The sequence below is a fragment of the Plectropomus leopardus genome, chromosome 18 (assembly GCF_026936395.1).
Source record: "Plectropomus leopardus strain MGB_pleo_1.0 chromosome 18, ASM2693639v1, whole genome shotgun sequence".
NCBI lineage: Eukaryota > Metazoa > Chordata > Actinopteri > Perciformes > Serranidae > Plectropomus > Plectropomus leopardus.
The window spans coordinates 16873013-16896635 of NC_142193.1; the positions used below are offsets into that span (position 1 = coordinate 16873013).

General features: G+C 42.0%; 1 protein-coding gene across 1 annotated transcript; it reads right to left on the reverse strand.

Annotated features, from left to right (window-relative positions):
* Positions 1 to 481: 481 nt before the first annotated feature.
* s1pr2 (sphingosine-1-phosphate receptor 2) lies at positions 482 to 20776 on the reverse strand. The gene is made up of 2 exons (XM_042505667.2): positions 20169 to 20776; positions 482 to 3678 (listed from the first exon to the last, which is right to left on the reverse strand). The coding sequence occupies exon 2, from the start codon at positions 3545 to 3547 to the stop codon at positions 2432 to 2434; it is 1116 nt and encodes a 371-aa protein (XP_042361601.1). The 5' UTR covers positions 3548 to 3678; positions 20169 to 20776; the 3' UTR covers positions 482 to 2431.
* Positions 20777 to 23623: the final 2847 nt, after the last annotated feature.

A 23623-nucleotide genomic window follows, 5' to 3' on the forward strand; every position in this document is an offset into this window, starting at 1 on the left:
TCTGACAGGAAACAAGCCCAACTCTCCCAAGGCCACTACAAGTCAGTTCTCCCCTCAAAGTCAAAAGTGTCCCCCCTTACCCCTAAAACCTCTCCCGGGGCCTTTCTTTATGCGTCTCTCAGACAAACTATCTTGCAAATGGACATTCTTCTTCGCCACACCCCATTTTCACCCTCCCTGCCCTCTGCCCAGCTTCCCATCGCAGTCCTGTCTTGCCTTAGCCTTTAAACCACTGAGCAATTTTATTAGGTAAGAGAGCCATGATTAATGGCTAAGCAGCATTTGCATGTACAATTTCTGACTTTCATGTTGAAGCTAGTGTTTTTCTGACCTTGTCAGAGCATGTTTGGATTAAATGCTGCATTTTGAATACTTCTCAGATGTAGGCACAATAGGGAGGCGTCTCAGGACCTGCAGATAAGCCACAGCTGCAGGGAAATTGTTTACAACTTGGAGTCAAAGTCAAACACACAAACATGAATTATTTCAGTATTTCATTTATTTTTTAAAAAAAGGGAATGAAATTAACAAAAAAGTTTATGTACCTACATTAGTGTTTCAGATTGTACCGATTTAACACAGGCAGCGTGCTACTGGACACAAAAGGCTATTGCACACAAGACATTTTATACAACACAAATCATACATACTGTACAAAAATTCATACATACTTACATACAAACATACATAGTTATTCATGTATTTATTATAAAACATCATAGAGTCAAGCAACACAATGAAGTGACGGGTACACAGATTTAAACACCTCTCTATCTGAAAAAAACTGTGGGAAAGCAAACATCACTGAAGCTGCCAAAGTGCTTTTCACCATTTCTACTTGGTCATCTAAATGTAAAAGTCATTATAAAAAAATAAAAAAAACACTGAGGGAGAGAAGAGTTTGAATGTGTGTCTACAGGAAGAAGGTTAGTGTAACCCTGAACAACAGGAACCGGACAATAAAAAACAGGACTTCCTGTGGCTGAAGGAAGTTACATGTTATAGGATGTCAGAGAACGAGGATGAAGGTGACCTCCCAGGAGGGCAGATCCCCCCCTCTGTGCATTTAAAACCGGATCTCCTCTTATTTTGTAGGGGAGGCGAGGGGTCTTTGGAAAGATGAGAAATGTTTACATCTTTAGCTGCATGTGGCTAACAAATTGAAACCAGGATGTTCACAACAAATTTTTTGTTCACGCTACTAATTAAGACTTCACAATGAGAGTGACCTACTCTGTTCATCCCACTCTCTGCTCGTCAATAACTTGGTAATTCAAAATGATGATCAATAATACTGTCAACACTGGAGCGCCTGCCCCAAACACTTCATACATACATTCAGCCTAATTCCCCAAGAGAAAGGCACAAACAGAGACAGCACATTGCTGCTACCCTGCTACAACAGTGTCAGGCCCCATTAGTCAAAGCTGCTGGACAGCTGTCATGGAGTAAAACTCATCAGTGCCAACTCACTTCAGGAAATGTGTGTTCTGATTAGGCCTTCCTCGACGGAAACTGTTCAGATACAAAAGACAACAGTAAAAGCAAGAGGGACAGATTATGAGGACAAATGAGGGGAAGGGGTGTTAGTGATGGAAGCTGGAGCTGGAATATATCATACATACATTAACACTTACAAATAAGTTAGAATTTCATGCATTAAATGTAAGCAGATTATGTAAATTGTACTTAATCAAATGGTTTAAGCAAGGTTATATAGGGAATATATAGCCCTGGTTTTGTTGAGGGTGCATCTGTGGTATTTTGGCTTCTCTGGAGTGCTGTGCTGAGTCAAGTTGATCAAGTTGTCTCAAACTCTGTGAGGAATGAGTGAACAATCTGTGGGACTAATGAAGTAAGTAAGTTATGTGATTAAATCTTACTACGGACAACAAATCTCTGAAGAAATCTACAAAGTGCAACTTTGCAAGCTTTGCATTGATTCAGTTCTCGACACGACCAGAAAAACTCACCATAACTGTGACATCATGCATGTTATGTTCTATTTTTGGCTCTTTATAGGGGTTTACATGTTTGGAGAGAAAGATAAAAAAAAACAGTCATATACATGAAAATGGTTTGTGACTCCATATGAATTAATGAGAGTACCCATGAAAAAGCTATTTTCACATTTCTGAAAGTTCTCGCCTACTCAATTGGTCCCCCTCTTGAAACGTTGTGTTGTTACACCTGCTGCGCAAGTGAATCGATTAAATGCTGATTGTGAATTCACACAATTTTGATTGTAATAAGAAAAAAAGTCTGCATTGTAGCCTTGCCAGGCATCTCAGTCCAGGGTGTGCTCGCTTCTTTTTTTTAAACATCTCTTCTTCACATCACAGCCTCTCGTCTTGATCTCACACACACGTGCTTTCTCTCACTCGCTCACACACATACATACATTCATGCACTCTGATGTTTTCGCACCACATCAGACACAAGTGGTACAATCTTGCATGATTGGTGTGGTCTGGTGTTCATGTTTGTTGGTGCAGTGTTCCAGAGAGCTGGAGCTCTTTAGAGGGACCAGACAACGGTCAGCCGGACGCCCGCTCTGCAGCACGCCCCAGCAGCACAACACACGCAGAAACTCCTTTCTCATGTCCTTGCTGCGCAGTGTGTAGATCACGGGGTTAAGTGCTGAGTTCAGAGTGGCAAAGCCAAAAAAGATGTCTGCTTTGGAGAGGATGGGGCAGAACTGTATCCTGCAAGATGAATCTAGGAGGAGGATGGTAAAAGCGGGCAGCCAGCACATGATGAAGACACCCAACACTATGGTGACAGTTTTCAAAAGGGCATAGGCCGGTGAGTTGGTTGCTTCCTGGTGGCTGGAACGCACAATCAAATAAATCCTCACATAGAGGATGACAATAGAGAGCAGTATGAGGCTGAAAATGGTGACAACAAAGAGGATGTATTTCTTTGAGTAGAGCGGCAACACAGCTGAGCATTCAGGGAGGTCGTTGATGCAGTTCCAGCCGATGATGGGAAGTCCTCCGAGCAGGATGGAGGTGACCCAGCACGCTCCTATCAGGAGGAACATGCGGCACGTTTTGGTAGAGCCGTACACCTTGACCTTGGTGATAGCAATATAGCGCTCTATAGCTATCGCCAGCAAGCTGAAGACTGAAGCTGCCAGAGCGATAAACGCAGTACCCTCCCGGATGAACCACTGCACAGGCTTCAAGTCAAAGGTCCTTGACCCTGATAGGAAAATGTTGGCTATGTAGGCCGAGCCTGCCAGCAGGTCAGAGAACGCCAGGTTGCCGATGAAGAAAAACATGGCAGAGTGGAACTTCTTGTTGCGGCAGACAGCGATGAGGACCAGCAGATTCTCCAGGATGATGATGGTGCAGAGGACCACGATGACAATGTTGAGGGTGGTGAGCTGCTTTTTGTTCTCAATACGTTTAGCCAGCTCCTGGGTGGTCATATTCTTAGCGTAGGCATAGTAGGAGTAGATCAGACTCTGATTGTAGTACTGGGAATACTTGCTCCTCATGGTGACAGGGTGGCAGAGCACAGCGGCTTTACGGCAAAGATTCATTCACACAGTGGAGTTGTGCAGAGCGTCTAAGCCGATAATCATTGCCTTTAAGGAAAGGACAGGAAGAGGGCTCAGGCCAGGGGGAGACCGCCTGTCCCACAGTCACATCTAAGGAGCTCTATGTGGGTCACCTGCAGACACACAGAGAGGAAGAGAAGGCCGGTGTTACTGACTGGGGAAATTAACTAATGACATAAACTTTGACAAAGCAAACAGACATTTTTAAGGAAAGTAATGCAGTCGCCAAAGTAAAACTGTAAAATCTGACAAGCTGATGATACTTAAAATAGTCTTGGAAACCGATTGCCTTGAGAACAGAAATTAAATATAACGATTAATCTTAATTTATGTTTATTTTCTATGTAATCGTTAAGACTATGTGAAATTTAGCTGTATTTACTTAATTTTGTGAAGTTTGTGCAATGTAAAAATGACAACTGAAATTAACTTGTTCTTTCCAAGTATTGGCAACTTCAGTAAACCAAGTCTGTCTGACTTAACTTGATCATGACAACGATTGTTTTGCCAATTATGGAGTTAGAAGATCTGATAGTTCTGTTTTGATAACATGTTTAAGAAAATACAAATGTGATAGACTGGATTTCAACCAGGAGGATACAGATAAATAACTTGGTTTACTGAATTTGCCAAAACTTGGAAAGATTGATTTAATTAAACGTGTCATATTTAAGTCACAACATCTTCAAGAAATTATGTAAATACAACTAAATTTTAAGTAAACTTAACAGTTGGGTATAATAAAACATAAAATAAGACTAATAATTATATGTACTTAATCTTTCAAGGCCATCTGTTTACTAGATGTTTGTAGGTAAAATCAACTTGTCAGATTTTACACTGTAGCAAAACATAGTAGCCAGGCAACAACCTGTTCCTCAGCCTGAGCAGTGGAAACTAAACATTTCAAGTCAAAGAGTGGAGGAACAGCTTCAAAATGAAAACCCCTTATTACATAATACCCCTGAAGTGATCTGACAGGTAAACAGATTCAAAATGAGAAACTGGCATTTACATGTTTAAAGTGAAGGCCAACAATCACATGACATGACTGAATGGCTGCACAGTAAACACACTACACTCACTGAGTCCACCCCAAACTGAACACCCACGCAGGCAACAGTTGCAGCTTGTTGCGGTCTGAAAGGAATGGAAAGTAATAATCCTGTGGCTCAAAAGGGAGTTGTGTGTTATCATAAAAAATGACTCTGTGGGGAAACTTAAATTCACTCTGAGGATTATTTTCATACAAATATCTCAGGCAGAGATCATCTTCAGGTACAAAAGTAAATACTCTGTGGGTGCTGGGGGTTAGACAAAGGGCTCGCTCGCAGTCTGAAGGGGACATTCCACTAAGCCTGTCCGAGCACTCGGCTGTCAACACATGGCATTGTTGTGAGGAGAGAACCATTCCACTCCAGTGATCTACCTCTCGAAACTTCAGCATAGCTTGCGGATCAGCCAGACCTCTTTATCCCGCCCCGCCCCTTTCAACCAGTTCACACAAGCTAACAGCAAATCAAACAGATGCCCGAGAGGAAAAGGTGGGAGTTGCTCTGACTATGAGAAAAAGCTTTTCAACTGTGGTGAACCAAATGCAAATCATAAGACCTCATTTTCAGGTTTATACTTGTGTTTTGAGTTTCTACTAGTACATGTTTACATGCTTTAATGTTCAAAAAAAAAAACATTTCTCTCACACCGTCTGCCTGAATACACCTGTATTCACCCTCTGTCTGAAATGCTCTATTTTAGGAGCTGTTTCTTTGTGCCCTCGTCCCGAAGCCCAGTCTGCTCTGATTGGTCAGTGTTTTCGAGTCTTCCATGTAGGCACGACACTGTAGCAGCAGTATTTACCTTTATATAGTATCTTTGTGACATCACAACTTCACAGTCCTGATGGCTTGTTCAAAGACAAAGGTTTCTGTATAAGGACTGTGTGCATTTTTCTGTGGACATTTTGATACTGTCACTGAGTATATATAGCACCTATACCTGCTTTAAATACAAAAGCATCTGAAGTTTAACAATGGGACCTTTAAGTCAACACATTGAAGTATGTTAAATTGGTGCCAGAGACTGCTGAGTCCATCTGTAAATGAAATCACTCTGATTGGCAACTCAGTGCAGGAGAAGAGAAATAGAATAGAACAGAATATATCTTTATTGTCCACCAGTTTGGAAGGGTGAAACACAGCAGACAGCACAATAAACTGCAAACTATCAGTTAATAAAAGCAGAGCACATAAACAGGTCAGAGAGGAAAACAGAGAGGAAAGCAAACAAACGGCTAAGGTCAAGACATAGAAACAAACTCGCTTTATCTATAGGTGAGATTTTTTTTTTCAGCCATGACGTATGCTTTGTTCTATCAACAACAATTGTCTTGAATCCATCCTGTCAGTCTTCTGCTTTCCCCTTAAAATGGCAAACACAGACTGCCGCCACCTGCTCATATGAAGTAATTTCCTCTCACGAAGGTTCAGAACGTACATGTTAGTTGGCCGTTGGCTGTTGTGTTTGCAGTGTGTTCAGGTTCAATCTTTTTGCTGAGACTCAGGCGACATGAGGCAATGCAACAGTCGGCCTCCGTTGCCAGTAGTTTTTCTTTTTTTTTATCAGTTTGGTGTGTCTGGGACTTAATACTAAAATAATTACTACACACAATGGCATTATGTCAAAATGTGTACATTTACAGCATATGATGTTATAGTCTGAATACATAAACAAGCTCACTAGTGTGAAACCAATGTGGAAGACCTTTGACCTCATAAATTGTTAAATTTTATGACACACCCAGACAAATTAACTGAAACCTTTGTGAGCCACTAATGTGGCTTCAAATGACTCAAGAGAGCTTCTTTTCAAGGAGAAACCTATAAGCAAAACAAAATAAAACAGGCTGAAGCTCCAGGGCTAAAAACAAAGGAAAGCTGGAGGCTCTGGAAATCTAATTAGAGGTGGAGCTGGTGTCTTAAACCTGTCAAAAGCAACAGGATCCCTCTGTAGGTCAGCTCCAGAGGTAATTCAACACCGATGCTTCCACTGCTGGTCTTTTAGCTCTTAACTGGAAACCTTTAGTGGAAACTGGGACTGAACCCCGTCTCCGTTCTGCTTGGGCTTTGACTCAAAACCCGTAGAGACTGAAAGATGGAGAGGGGGATGAGACAAAGCCAGATGGAGAGCATGCATGTGGAACGGCATCTGGACACAAAAGCTGGAATCTGAGACATCACTGTGACGTCCACACACACATAAACTCAATCATGTGACGTGTCCCACCACACAGAACTTACTCTACACACGCACAGGAGTCTTGCTTCACACGTACGGCTAATTGTGACTGACAGAAAGTAGTGCAACAAAGCATTTCCGTGCACAAAGGCAGGTTGGACACATAGCTGCTATTGGTTGCCAGCACACTACTTCCTCAAGCAGGAACAAAGAACAATAGTCTCCTTCAGTGCGCATAGCATTGCCCTTCAGCCTTAATATTGGGACAGCGCACTTCTATTTGGCTGCTGCTACTGTATCATAGCAGAAATTTATTTACAGTCGAGCACTCCCTTATCACAACTGCTGTATCAGGACAGCCTGTCTCCCCCTCCCCATCCTTTCCAGCTCCACTAATAGACACAAATAGGAGGCTTGAGGCTGAGCACGTGGACCAGCTGCACCAGTGTAATTACGTTAGGTTACATTATTGCAGGCTATAATGATATTATTAATGGAAAACTCAGATGATATAGACCGGCTCTGTATCTCCACAGTCTCCTGTCTGCAGTGAAAAAAAAAAGTTTTTGCATGGTCTTTTTCTCCCAGCTCTACCTGTTTTACTCTGGACAGGTCTCAATATGTGTTGTGTAGACAGCACAAGGTTGTCCTGTCACCTGCCGCACTCTGCGTCTGTCATCACAGGGATTTCACTGTGTGTGTGAAACCTGATGGGCTGGTTTGCCTACAGCACCTTCTTGTCGCAGCCCTGCCCTGCTGCTCTACCTGCCGTGTGCCATTCAGATGTTTACACAGTGATTGGACGACAGGAGTGAACACTTCCTGCTACGTAACCCCTCCTTCCCGACCGACCCGTCGTTTAGAGTTGTGCCCTGTGTTCGACCCAGACATCACTGTCACACTTCCACACTTCCACAATAGACACAACACAGTGTCAAAAATGTTGTCACGCTATTTCCTAACAAACACAGTGCAACAGCAGCACAAACCCCTGAAGACATATCAACAGACTAGTTCAGTGTATTTAAAAATACAATGTAAATATTACTAGGAAAGCCTTTATGTATACCTGGTATTCTGTGAGCCGAGTTAATACTTCAGAACAATATTAAAAGTATATAAGTATATGTTACACAAGGTTAGATGAGATTTGTTTTTGTTATTTCATTTGGTAGATAATCTTTTTCTATTCTCTGATTTATTTAGATAAACTAGTTAATTTCATGAATGCTAAATACATATACTGTTTTAAGTTGCTCCTACTTTGAGTTAAAACAAGGAACTATTTGATGAGTTGTTCTTCTGTGGCAATAGACATTAAAAGTGACCTTTACTGAGAAGATGTCTCCATGCTTTCATTACTTACAACCCTTAGGTAACTGAACCTTTAAAGTAAAGGCTGGAAGAAGGAAGCCTTACAGTTTATTCAGATATATTCCTTGTGCATCAAATGCGTAAACACTTCCAATCAGGTCGACTGATTACACTTTTGCATTAATAAGGCTGTTCTCATGGACAATTTGTACAGATACCTATGAAAAGTAACGCAACAAAACTAGTTTATAATCCAACAGTAATTTGTGAGTAACCCATGTATTACGGAAGGCTGTGATCATGTGGCAAATGTGTTGACAAGAGTAAAGAGGGAAGCAGTCACTGTAATGAGGCAGGGTGGGAGAGGTGGGTACGTCACAAAACACAGGACTTTCCACCAGGAGGTCGGTTCTCAGAACTGTATGAAATTTTGGTAAACAGAGTTATTTTAAGGTTTGTTGTCAACATATTTATATCCTAAACCTAACCAGCGTAACTTTACTTGCCTGAACCAGGCTTCCAGTAAGTGCACCAGGCTTTAAAGCCTATTTTCGTAGTGGTCAAACTGTGAAATTAAAACATCATGTGATGCCTTGCAGCACAGAAAGACTTTTTCCATTGACCTACATGGCGAAAGAGACTTCTGTAAATCAGTGGATACATTTTTTGAGCGTCACAACCCTCTACTAAAGATTTAATCAATTTGGTCCGATTACAATTGGAAAGTCAAGAAGAGCCACACATTCGAGTCATTTTACACACTGGAAGAAGCCGACTTGGCTGGTGGAAGCACTTGCTCTATGGACAGAGGCATCCGGCATAATTTCATACACTGCAGTTAAACCATTTTTGCTTCATGTGCCACTGAGCAACTTTTATAGGAATGAACACGGCCCGCCTCGAGCTCTAATTCATCTGATATCATCCGAGCCTTTGTATGAGTGTACACTGAATTAATGCGCTTATGCATTAAAGATATATTTTTGATAAGTTAAATTTATCTACATTTGGGTTGCTTTCTTTGTTTTTAAAAGAAAACCTGAGTATACTATGAATACTACTGTTATTGTAGCACCAAAAAGTTACTTTGGGACAGCACATTCAAGTTTCCAAATAACTTGGAACTTGTGTTCATCTTCTTCCATTATGACGTAAACACAATGTAAATACACTTAAATTGTATCAGGTATTGCAAAGTAATGCATTTACTGTGTGTGTGTATATATATGTGTGTGTGTGTGTGTGTGTGTGTGTGTATATGTATATATATATATGTGTTAGAAATATGTGCATTTAAAATATTTTTTATGGGGTGGCCTCTAGCTCACCTGCTAGAGTGTGCGCCCCATATGCCGAGGCCTTTGCAGCAGCCCGGGTTTGATTCCAGCCAGTGGCCCTTTGCTGGGTGTCATTCTCCCTCTCTCTTCCACATCTCCTGTCATTCTACAACTGTCCTATCAATAACGGGAAAAAATCCCCCAAAAACAAAATAAAATAATTTTTTATGAGATCACAGATGATGAAGATTTTGGTTTTCTTAGGTTTCACTAATAACTGTCAAAGTGATGAAAGTGAAGGTTAAGAGAGGTTGCACAAAGACGAATAGCATAATATCCTGTCTGAATTTCACAGTAAAGCTCAGAAACGGTTAGAAAAGGTGATGAAAGAAGCAACTGTGAACAAGAGGGTTGAAACAAGCACCAGAGACACAAAGGAAGACAAACAAGAGACAGACACCTGAGACAGGATATCCTATGAGGCAACTTTTAGTAAGCCTTGTCATCAGCAGCTTCTCATCATTTCAAAAATGATGCAGAGATGCTACTGATGTGTTGTTAGGGTTTTCACTGTAAGGCCTACTTTTCACAGCCACACTTACCCATGAAAACAGGCTTAAATCAACAGCAGAACCACAGTTGCTAACAGCTGCTGGATTTTCTAACTTCCAAAAAGATGATTCAAAAGGGAGCTGCTGAAAACTGACTCTTGTTTTCTCTTAATCCCAACAACAGACAGATTTCCCCTCTCCATCACAAGGCTGACGGCTACACAAAAGCCTCAGGTGTTTTTCCCACTAACACCTGATAAGCCCCAATTAGCAGAGCGTCTGCTCACCAAAAACCAAGGCAACGCCGCCTCATTAGACCACCTGCTACCTGTTACCCTCTACTTAAACCAGGCTCTACTTTCTCTGGGGAGAAAGAAACAGAGCTCCTGACTAGGGCTGGACAATTTTAAAAAGAATATCATATTACTATTAATTTTGTCTGATATTACAATTAAGATATGATTTGCAATCAGGATCATTTTTACACTATCATTCTAATTTTCTTTTCTTTTTTTTCCCTTTATTTGATTTCACTTAACAACAGTAACATAGTTATTGTTAGTTAGTAACTTTATGAGTGAACCATTAAACACAGAACATTGGATGTTTTGAATTTGAGATAAATTGATAATAAAAATATTAAAGCATTTAAATGAACTAATTTAAACAAAATAACAGTGTTTCAGGGAAATGCATTATCCACTATTTCCTCAACCTTAATTTCCTGGAGAGTCATTGAAAGGTTATTTATACCATTAAAAATATTTCGTAAATGAAATAATACCAGTGCTCTATAGATGAGGTGTTTGGCTGAAGCCAGTTCTTTGTAACTGCCTTTCTAGCTGCTACACTCACAGTCCATATTTTAATTGAAAAACATATTTAAATAATTATGGTGTGATTTTTTTCATGATCTGTCCTAAAAAAAGATGTTTCTTAAATTTGTCAATTATGATATGTGGGTCAGGAGATCTTGGTAGCAAGACAATATCTTTTGTGTTTTGTTTTATTAATTTTTTAATTTTATATTTTAGAAATATAATATATTTAATATCAATTATTCAAAATGGTGTTTTGACACACATTACACCTTTATAAAATATTCAATATTCTATTTTAAAATAGCAGGAGGCCATATTGTTATTTCAGTACAATTTCAATTAATTGTTCAGCCCTACCTCTAACCCTTGACACAGATTGCATGTCAGTGTTTCAGTGTGTACATGTACACACACTTTCAGTCACATGTATAATCTCCCACAAACATTTTGGTCTAGATAAGAGCGATGACTAAACTGATCTGCAGACAGTTTACATTTCCATCTTATCTTATTCGCACTGAAATGTGTTTACCGTTTGTTTACCTACAGGAATCACTCAGCGAGTTTCTGAGGAGCAGTTTGTGTTCTGAAACATCCTGTAACGCATCTTTCACCATCTGCCCTTCACACCCCCTGCTCACAGGCGGCTGTATTGGCAACACAGACCCAACGCAGTCTGTTTTCTCTCACAGCACAGCATGTGCTCTAAAAAGGCGGCAGCATGAGACCATATCACAGAGATCTTTGTTTGGACTATAAAATGAAAAAGTTAATCATGTACATTTTCCATTTTAAGGAGATTTAATGACTTCCTGCGCCCTCTACGAGACACCAGGCTTTTCTTTGGGACTTAATCTCAGCCATACAGTAATCCATCATGGATACACAAAAAGCATCTGCGGCTGTGATTCGTTCTTTCCTGCTCAGTTTCACAGCCGATAATGGTGGTATCAATGTCCAAGAGTGCTTTGCTATTACTGTAGACTAAATCGATCCACCTTTCTTTTCCTTTGAGTCCAGCATCTTAACTGATTTACAGACCAAATGACAATTTTGAGGAGGAAATTAGTATTTCAGGGCGATTGCAGCTGTGCATGAGGCAGATGGTGAGCTCATGTTTCCGGGGAAAACCTGATTCAAACAGGATATAATCTGAATAAAGCAAAGGTGTCTTTATTATTTCATGTGAACCTAAAGTGTATACAGTGGAAACACAGCAGAAGAGCGGTGGCTTGTCGGAGGAAAATTCCACATGCAAAGCACAGCATGTAGTCACAGTGTTTCCCCCCAGTCAAGTGTTGACATGCCAGACATAGGGAAGAAAACACAACTAACTACCACCACAAAGTTCCACCGCCACTACCACAGGAGGTGCTGAGGAAATGACTAAACTGAAAGATGTACACCTGCAGTTCTTCTCTACACTTAAACTTTATCAGCTTTGATGACGCTTTGTCTACACTGCCAGCTCGGTGCTCCTCTAGGCCGTCACAAGCCACTGCACACATGGGCCCGTTATGGTTTTTTTTTTGCATGGAGCAGTTCCATGCAATCATGCTGTGCAATTACAGGAAACACAGGGATGGACTGTGTCTGCTGGCAGGTGGCTGCAGCATCTCTCTGACGCTCCATCCATCCCCGAGCCCCGCGGCTGTGTGTGTAAAATCTTTTCACATCAGCACAGCAACACTATTGACTGACCACAGTCAATTTCCGGGAAAAAGAAGCATTTATGTTTCCAGTATCACTGGAACTGGCAGATAAAGAGGATTCATGTTGTTGCTGTAACACGACTGCTCCTTTAAACGACCTTGGGTACAGACGAAATAGTCACACATTGACTGTTAAGTGGCTTTAGCAGTGCCTCATCTGCAAAAGATCAGTTCTTGCACGTTTAGTCATGACTGCCTGAGCTTATCTTAAGCTGCTGCTGTTATCACTGCTACATGCCACACTGCCAACAAGCTTGCTGATAAAACTGATTTAACAGGGAAGTAGAGTGAAGATGCATGACAATAACATTTAAAAACAAACACATCTGAGGTCACATTGTGCACAAAAACATCAGCAACCTCAACTTCCTACTGTGGTACAAAGTAAAGTTTACCCTAAATAGAAAGGCATTTTCTTCAAGAATTTAATGCCACTACAAGCAGTTTCCTTCAGCAATCTACAGTCAAGCTAAGAGTGCTAAACATGCGCTCACTTTTGTCCTTTCTCAACCATTTGACCAGATATTTACACGTTTACTGATTTTGCTAAACGCCGGAAATCGAGGTAGTAAAATCCTGAGAGACAGAGAGTCTGACACATTTTGGCAGTAATTTCAAACACTGTAGCATTGCACTCAAAAAGCAAAAGCGTGGGCTGAGGATGGAGGAGGGATTTACGGGCAAATAAGTCGTCAGGATCTGTTGTTTTGAAATGCCAGCGGCTCATGAAATCACCATACAAATGAAAACTAGGGGTTTTAAGGGGAAGTACAAACGAAAAAAGGAGACAGAGTCTGTTTCGGTGTCGCGCTGTAACTTGCACGGTCTAGAGGAAGAACAGACTGAGAGATATGAGATGGGGGCCTGCAGTATGTCACAGTTTGTAGCCTGGAGAGGAACTCGAGCGGGGGAACAACAAATTTAATAGAAAAAAAAACTTGGCAAAGAATTGTCTGTAACTGGCCGACAGTATCGCAGACATATATAAATCACATCCTTTTTTAGGACGCAAAAAATGGAGAAGTGCTACAAGTTTACACCAGAGTCACGATACCTGCATCATGGCAGATAACAAAACAGTTCCTTTTTAATGGCAGAGTAAACGGTTCCTTTTTGTTTTTTCACTCTGTGTTTGAAGTTCAACTTTACCTCCAAACCCTCCTCTCTCTTTTTCCGTTATTATGCTAACACAATTCATTAAAATCTCGTATAAGCTGCTAGATATAAGGGGAGTGGGTGTCCCCAATACATGAGGCTTCATCGTTTAATTAGGGATTACCCTTTCGCTCGTCAAGCAGTTTGACAGTTTGGGTACAGCCTCTTCTGAGGGGTCCAGACTGTCAACACAGCTCAGTCAGGAACAAAAGTGATTTTTTTTTTGTTTTAAAGTGACTTGTTTTCTGTTCCTCTCCTCGATCAATTCGTCTATTGCAACTTTGCAATGCTTTATCTATGGCAGCTGTTCATGTGTTGTGGCTCTTAGACCGGCAGTGAGAGGAGACAAAGAAAAAAAAAGGGGCATCATACAGCCTCAGGAGCCAGAACCCGCATGACCAGCAGACACCCCCCTCCCCAGTCTGCCTCACTGGGGGAGGGGGGATCTCCAAGGGTGGCGCCTGAGAGGCAATTACTGTAATACCTTCACCCTCAGACCACTGCTGTCAACTTAAGTCACTGTCTTCCAAATTATTCATGTTTTTATATTGCTCTATTTTGCATATTTTTCCTTTCATGAAGCTCTCTGATTTGCAGAGCCACTTGGTCCTCTCTCATACACCCCCTCCTCCTCTCGTAAATTTTAAACTTCACCACAGAGATCAAAAGACAAGGCCACAAAGAGGTGATTAAACACACATCAAGAAGGATTTATTTAGCACACATCTGGGGCAGACATGTTCTTATAGTGCCCTATTAAAGACTTCATTACAGCAGTGCAATCAGCTCTCGATTCATGAAACTCTGGAGCTCGACTGCACCAAGAAACTACTCTCTCAGATCTTTGTCCTAAACTTGTCAGAACAAAAACGTGGGATGTTTCTTGTAAGTGTAATGATAAAACTTTCAAAGAGATAGCACCATTATCATAATTACCGTGAAGACAAATGTGTGTATTTCTGTAGCGTGCATGTGCAAAATGTCCTGAGATTTGCTCAGCATGATAAAAAAACTAACTATTCTCAGAATATCAAGCTTTACATGGAACAGTGGTAAACCACACATGAAAATGCTCAGCTGTGAATCTGTCAGGTTTGTGCGTGCATAGTTTAAGTGTTAACCACATGGAGTCCTTCATACAGACATGACACGTGTTCCCCGGATGGTGTAACACGGTAGATATGGCCTGATCGGCCTGCATCAGGCATGAATACTGAGGCGTGCTTGATTCAAGTTTCAACCACTCGGCCGCTCTCACACCTTCCTATGTCCTTGTCTTTACAATGAGGTCTCCCCCTAATGAATGGCTTTGAACCCTCTTTTTAGGTCTCTTTTGTCCTGGCTCTCTGCTTCTATTCTACTCTGTTGCTACACCTTGAACTCCACCCCTTCTCATGTTCTGTTGTTGCATTGGGAATCTGCGAGGTTGCCGTGAGAGAGCTTGTGGTTATTTATTGCATGACGTGCCAGCAAACATGAGACATGTATATCTGAGTGTGTATGTTGAGTGTGGAGGGTTTGCTGTGACACCCGTTCGTTCCACTGAGCATCGTCACAGTCATGAGACAGCATGCCAAAATCAAAGATACAGTGGAGGACAGACGGGGGCGTGCTGGCTGTGAAGCAAAGCAATACACAGTGGAAAACGATACCATCTACACAGGCTAACACATGGAGGCACAAAGCCACCCTGATTGCTTGCGCCTAGTGCCTCCTGATAAGATGATGAATCGGTGGAGGCCCTCCATCTCTCCTCATGGTCCAGCATAGGAAAACAACTCCAGACTCCTCTGGCAAACACACATCCATTAAACACAGCTCTGTTGTTGGAGAAAAACACGGTTGCCTGGAGAGGGAACATTGTTGTGTCCACACAGTGCACAGTTGCTCCAAGGCATTTTATACAATTTAAGAATTATGAGAGAAAATGTGTTTCGTGAAAACTCAACATAAATCAGCCTCTTTGGCATGTGGACACTGTGTCTTAACCCTTTGAAACCTGAGCAAATTGGCTTGATTTCTTTCGAAAATATGGAAGGAAGGCAATAAGCAACGCAAAAAGAAGTTTACCCAAAAATTAGTGGGGAAAAATAAAGTACAGAAAATAACATTGAAATTAGTTTTTTAAAAAAAAAGAAAGTTAAAGAAAAAGGAAATAACCTGGAAATCGTGCTTAAAAATTATAAAAATTCTGTAACATAATTTTTAAATGTGCAATTATGATATATATTTTCTAGCAATTTGTGGAACATTTTTACCAAGTTGCTCATTTCCTTTTTCTTATGCTTCTGAAAGAAATCTCACCACTTTGCCACTTTAAATACTTGTGAAAGGTGTCTGAAAGCAGCACAAAAGTGACGTCGCTCCAGGTTCCATAGGGTTAAACTGTAAAAAAAAAAAAATTAGCTCAGGGCCAAAACAGTCTGCATTTAAAGTACAGTGAATGTGAGTATGGAAAGACCTATTTTACCTGCAGAGACAGGAACATAGCACATGGCAAAACTCACTGAGTTTTGGAGCTATACTATGTCTGTTTTACTTCCTAACAACATCACATGAGTAAAACATTTTCAAAAAGAAAAGGCCCCACTGTAAATAACTTGGCTTTTTATGCAGCTTTACAAGTCTTATGCAAGGTTTGGGTAGAGCACTGTGCCAGGGGATATTTTGCAAAAATAACAAACAGGTCAGAAAGTGCTGCGGTGCAGCTTTTGAGAGGGTCTGAGACAACTGCTACTTGACTTTGACCGCGACAACGCTCGTTGAAACGGACATGTTTGAGAAGTTGTCACATTAGTTTTAAGTAAACAGATTCAAACTGTCTGTTACGATGGAGCAGTCTGGCCTTTGGTGTGACCCAGCTTGTGCTTGACTGGAGGTTAATTCCATCGTGTCTTTAAGCCTGGAAAGACTGAATCTGAGGCCTTTACAGGATAAACAATCTTAATAGCTCATTCTAACAAAACAGACCATCACAGTTGGCTATTTTGCCTTATTTTTTAAAGTCTGAAAAAGCTCACTGGGAGGCAATCAAGTTGACTTTCCAAAGAAAATGAAATGGATTCAACAGGCTTTCACTGGCTGCATGGGAGGCAATTCAAAATCCAAGAAAACTGTCTCCAGCTTACTTCTGGATCTGGGGAGGCAGGGTGTTGAAGTAATCCTGCAGAGTTTTCCAGCTGCACAAACAAGGCTGACTGGATTACAAAGGCTTCCAAGAGACAAGAAGAAAGAGGAGGAGGTCTCCAAAAAATACGCAGCATCTTAATGTGTACCTGCTCCAAAGATCGCTGCAGAGTGAGCGCTGAGAATGACCAGAGATCAGGAAACCACGACATGACCACACTGATTAAGTCTGCCGCTGGAACAGACAGTACGAGGCTGTTCCTGTTCACTTCATAAATCACACTGCATAACCTAAAGAGAGGTTGCAAAGTGCTGCAGACCCCATCCAAAGCCGCAGCAGTAACCAGAAACCTTGTCTTCAATCTACCTGTCATTGTCCCAGAAAGATGTGCTATGTTCCTGTCTCTGCAGCGACGTTGCACAATGAAAAATGACAGTCAGAGCTCTGGGAAAAAAAGCAATTTGCAGCATTATTTCCAACTGGCAGCAGCTTAGAACAAGGGGCCGGTCAGAGCTTGACAGCAGAAGAGCAGCCTTATCCCCACCACAGAGAGCGTCAGGAAATCCTTGCATGCTACTACAAGCACCAGCGCCTGGTCATGGGGGGTCTCATAGTTTGTCCAAGTCCTTCAAGTGCGAAAGGAATGTAACAGGAGATTTTAAAGCTAATGGATTCTCTCAATGGGTAAAACAGCTTCCTAAAATAGTCTCCGTCAAATATCAGCTTTTGTGCTTATGTAAATGTTTATATGAGAATCAGAACAGCGACTGAGAAGGTTGTTTTGAAAAGGAGGGAAAGACAGTGCAAATGTGTGTGTGTGTTTCTCTACCTGCCTACAGAAAACAAACACAGTCTTTAGAGACATCCTATTAGCGACTGCATTTACAAAATGGGTTTAAAAAAGAAAGAAAAAAAAAAGGCAGTGGACGCCATATTTATTTCACTGATCTGAGACACTCCCAGCTCTTGGCTGTCTGTGTGAAAGCTCCATGCTGTCAGCTGTGTGTTGTGACTTGCGCTTCGGCAGCCTACGAACAGAAGGCGTTTATTTTGCTCCAGCTGCCACACCCAAGGAAAGTGTTTTCCAGCTAAAGGGGGGAGTACCAGCTAGAACTCCAAACCCAGATGGCTCTCTGCAGAACACTTATTACCATCACAGAGGAAAAGCCCAAAAGCAATGCATAAACAAACACATTGTCTCCCATAGAAAGTCATGCATTAACCTCTGACTGGTTTCATTTAACCAGGTAACAGGCTGAGCGCCTCTGGCAGGTTGCTTCTCTGATCTTACAGTTTTGTCAACTCTCCAATCTGGCTGAATAAAGCGATGAGTGTAGACAACAAAAGAGAAGTCAGGTCTCCCTGAGGAAAAGCCTTCTCACTGCTTCCTACTAGCAGAGCTCTCAGGCCTGAGCTGAAACCCGAGCATCCTTCAAGCATCGACACCACCCATCCGCCACCCATCCCCGCCTTCAACCCCCCTAGAGACCTGTTCCATTAAAAAAAAACAAAAAACCCTGCAAATCCAGTTCCCACCACTGGATTTGCATCAATTTATTTATTCGTCCATGCACTTAAACATGTATTTATTTACTCAACTCATCTATTTGTCTTCATTTCTCACGCTATCCTCAGCAGTCCCCATTGAGTAGGGTCCGATTACATCTTGTAGAGGAAAATGGGGCCACTGTGCACAGCGAGCTGGGTCAGCAACATGCAGATCCTCAACTCATGATGTCATGGGCTGCTGGACAGAGCTGCCTGCACTGTAACATAAAAGTTTTCTTCTATATAGACCGCTAAGACTAATACCATCTGTGTCTGAGGAAGGCTGCGTGTGCCTGGAGCTGTGAAGTGTCTGGCCAATAAGTTGACGCCATTCACAGCACCCTAGGGTCACTCCGGCCCGCGCCAAGGATGGTGAAGTGTGTGAAGAAGCCAGGCAGCGGGCAGGCCTGGTTGGGTGGCAGGTTTTGTTCTGGTGCAATGAGCCATGCAGCCACATTGGCTAAATACAGACGGCCGGCCGGCTGCCCTGTCTTCAGCAAGTCCAAGGCATGCTGAGAGACACACCTGAGTCTTTTAGCGGCCGTGCAACCCCCGAAAACAAACCACGCTGCTCTCACACAACACCAGCATCACAATGAACCTGCTGACAGGGCCTTCGACACATCATAGTCCTTTCTCATGCTGTCGAGCAAGCTTCCTCTTCACCCCCTGCTCCTGATGTTATCTCACTAAGGTGTTCCCTAGTCTTTATTCAGCAGACTTTACAGCATCAGTGTGCATTTGAAAGTTTCTAGCCATCGGCTGGAGATTGAACTAATGCCACAAGCCTTTTTTTTTTTTTTTAGTTTCCCTGCTAATGAGCACAGCAGTGTGCAGACTGAACCAACAGCACAGAGGGTGATGGATGGGAGCTTTTATCTGGGCAATAAACATTAGTTCCTCCTTCTTATCATCTTATCTCACTGGGATTTGAGGATTCTCCCACAACTGGATGCCTCATGGTAGGACTGTCAACACCTATGTATCCCTTTTTCTACAGGGTTTACTCTTTCGAACACAAGGAAACATGCTGTTTGGTCACTGCAGTGCTGATAAGGAGCCAGGAGGCCTACAAATGATGGCACAGACTCCTGCAAATGATCCAATATGCACTTGTTTGTAACACAAATGAATGTTCTTATTAGTAGTACTCTTACATTTTGCTTATTTTAAATCTCTAAAACAATGCACTGTATGAAGACTTTTCTTGTTAAAGCTGTGCCTTCCTCTGGGGAGCACATCTCCAGCCCCATGAGATTAACTCCGGTACATGAGGATAATGGGGGCTTTTGTCTTATTAATACATCCTTTCAATACAATGCCTTCTTTAGAGTGACGGATGAACAAGCCTCAACAACATCGGAGGGGTCAGCGCTGGGGGGGGGGCACAGCAGGCTGCGCAACGGCTCCAAGGATATGCGTGAGGGCCCCTGCGAGGACGCGCCCGGGGTGCACGCAGCTCATCGCCCAACAACAGCTATACAGACAACATATGATGCAGCAAAATGCATTGACCCCCACTCCCTACACCCTGTATGATCGACAGCTGTAACCCTGCCTGTTAATATTTAACACCACACGATGTTATTCATTAAAACAGGCTGGAGGTTGGTTGCTGCTTGTAATCGTGCAGAAGTGTTGCTTAATGTGGGCTGTTCTGTTGTATTATGTGTTTATGAGTCAACTTTGAGCGTCAGTGTAGACTTTCAGTTCACTATTAACAGAAAACACCGAGAAGTTTACGCGCGAAGGATTGACAATTACTAATTTCAGGCGTAAAACTGTAAAGCAGGACACATCAGATCCTTTTGTTAGGCTGCTGCAGCACATGCAGACTGTCACACACAAGCTATATTTTACTTACCCCATGAGAGATGTAGGAGAGAGCAGCGAAAAGACGCTCCGGCCAAAGTATTTGTCTCCAAATGCTCCTCACATGTGGTCACTACTTTCCACAAATGCTGCCTTAAAGTTCAGCGCGTTGCCTCCGCTCCGGGCTCGAGAGGCAGCGGTGACAATCAAAACTTTGGCGGACGACTAGACGGCGTGTCTCGTCTCGTCTTTGGTAAATCCATACCGGTGTGTGCGCCGCCGCTGAAACTCTGCAATGATCACCCGAAAGCGCGACGATTCCAAATAGGAAAAAAAAAAGGAGCCAAAAAGGACTTCTTTACAAACAGCACTTTCTCTTTTGTCGCTCTTATCCAACAGTCCGTCTGATTGTCCTGCTCTCTGGGAACAACAGCTCCACGGGGCTTTGGAGCGTCAGGGAGGCGCGCGCACACAATACGCGCACACACACAAACACACACCCACACACACGCGAGAGAGTGTATGGAAACGTCATATGCCCATAACAGTCGCGAGCCCCAGTGTCGGAATATAACAGTGTAGCCAGCCTGTGGACGGCAATTAATATGGAAAATACTTTTTTAAAGCCTATTTTTAGAGCTTTTCTCTACTCTGGAGCACACAAATGAATTCCAGATGTTCAACCTCTTCACTTCCTCTCCACCAGCGGATCCCAGCGTGAAGCAGAGCCCACACTTTTCAGCTCATCCTGGCTGTTTCCCCTGAGAGCACTGACCAGCTGTAAATGCATAAAGCTCTATGTGACAGTCTAATGAAATGAAAACAGTCTCCAGCGGCAACCCTTTTTAAACCTGAGCAAGTTGGCTTGATTTATTTCAAAAACATAGGAGGCAGAATATGAGCAACAAACGAAGAAATTACCCTACATATATCAAGAAATTAGCAAAAAGAGCAAGAAAATTATTTGAAATTAGTATGAACAAATGAAAAAGAAAGTTAAAAAAAACTGTTCAAACGAGACTAAGACGAATGCTTTAAAAATATGAAAATTCAGAAACATAATTTTATTTTAAATATGTAATTTTGATCATTATAAATATTAGAAATATTTTTTTCTTAACTTTTTTCTTGTTTCCCCTGACATGTTTCCCTCGTTTTTGTGAATCTACTAATTTTTTTGATCATCATTATTATTATTATTATCATTATTATTATTATTATTATCATTATTTTTTTTAGAGATTATTTTTGGGCTTTTTGCTTTTATTTGAGAGGACAGCTTAAGCGTGATAGGGGGAGAAAGAGGGGGTGACATGCTGCAAAGGGCCAAGGCTGGTATCAAACCCACAGCCGCTGTGGCAAGGACACAGCCCCTGTACATGGGGCTCTCGCTTTACAGACTCAGCTACTGGGCACCCCGTAGATCTATTATGTCTTGCAATTTGTGAAGCATTTCTTATCAAGATGCTGATTGCCTCTATGCCACGTTTTTGAAAGAAATCAAGCCAATTTGCTCAGGTTTCAAAGGTTTACTAGTGAAAGGCATCTGAAAGCAGCAAAAGCAGTCACTCCAGGTTTTAAAGGGTTAAAAGGAACATGATACATAAATAAGCATTTGAACTGCCTGTGCTTTTCTTACACTATGTTATTTGTTGTTCCTGATGAGTCAGCGCTGTGATTTTCACATTTGTTCCTCAGGTCTGAGTATAGGTGTAGTAAGGAGGGTGAGGTGGAGGTAAGTCAGGGCTTGTTAGTCACCAGGGCTGCACCCAGACACACAGCGGGGCAGGTGTTGGCTCCAGTGAAAGAGCCTCTATCCAGCCCCAGAGGAGGTAATAACGTCCTCACAGTGACTACACTGAGAGCCGAAGTCATCCCAAGTGGCTATGATGTCACATGTCTGTGATAAGAAGAGGGAGCTGTGTCATGTTGCTAAAGGATTTATTAGCTGTCTTATAAAACATAGGAGCTCCTCGGCTTCTGTAATGGAAAAAAAAGCATTTGCATCAAGATTTGTGGTCAAAAGGTGTGGACTCAAGTCAGACTCAAGTCACAAATTTGATGACTTTAAACTCATCTTGTCAAAAATGAAAAAAAGACCAACTGGAAAAAAATATACCAAAGGTAATTTTGTTGGTGTACAAAACCAACGCTGTGGTCAACAAAAAAGGATTTGCAGTATACAAAGTGTGGAGGTCAGAAATTACAGACATGGACACAATAACTTCCAATAACCTGTTTTTAACAAAAAAAACAACACATTTTACAAATCATTCATGATTTAAAAAAAAACCAAAAAAAACAACCAAATTACTATGTTGTTAAAATGGCATTACATTTGCTGAAGAGCACATCATATCTTGTTTAGCACTTGAAATTCAAAGGATAAGACTTGGGACTTGACTATAGACTTGTTAGTCTGAATATGGGACTTGACTCTGGACTTGAGTGGTGAGACTTAATACTTAATTATCACTTGCAAAACAATAACTTGGTGCCACATCTGCCATTGAGGTTTCTTGGAAACCTGGATATTTACCGCTTGAAGGAAAAGATGCAAATGCAGGTGAAAATGAAACGCTTTGGTTAAGACATAGCTCTGATGATTCAGAGATATTTCTCCCCTCAAAGTGGCCACATTAAAAAAAAAAAAAAAAACAGGAAGCAGGTGGTACCTCTTCAGTCTCACGCATGGCAGTCTGAATGACATCAGAGAAAATTACACACGGAAAGCACCTCACTGCTCATCTAAGTCTACCTATGTGTGGAAATTAAACATGGAAATACACCAGCAAATGAGTCTTGGTCTGGCCTCTACCAATCAGTTTCAACAACTTTGACTCATGTCGTGTCTGCTGATGGTTTACTGGGGGAGACAGGATCAAGATTGTGCAATCCGCTCTCACCGCACTCATCCCTGCCGCCCCCACAGCAGCTGGTATGTGGAAAAAAAAGAAGAACTTATAGAAAAAAACAACTTTGCAATAATTCTGATGTAGATGGAGAAAACTTAAAAAGATTTAACAGTGCACCTTTAAAGCTTGTTCACTTTCTGTGTGCTCTGCTGAAGTGCTGACAGGTTGAACGAGCAGTATGAAAGGCTTTATGGACTCTCACTGTCAGTGGGTTTATGATGGGACACTTTTAAAAGCTGCCCCACTGCTGTGTCTCTCACTAAGCTTTTAGGGGAGGGGTCAAGAGCCCTGACCTCACTTCCTGTTGGGGCTCCTCACAAGCATTCCATTGTCTGTGAGAATGTGCATGGGCTCCGGGGACTCTGCACATCTGGCAGCTGTTATTAGCAAACCTCCTGTACCCCCCCTCGCCCTTTACCCCCCGAGGAAGATTACTTCATGTGCTGGTGGATGTGCGCCCCAAAATGAACCTCAAAATAACCTCTTCTGGGATAGTATTGTTTCATGAGCCGCTGCTGCACTCGTCACAGGAATAAAGGCTTTATGATGTGTTTAGTGATTTGCATTTTATCTCCCTGCCAGCCCTTAAATT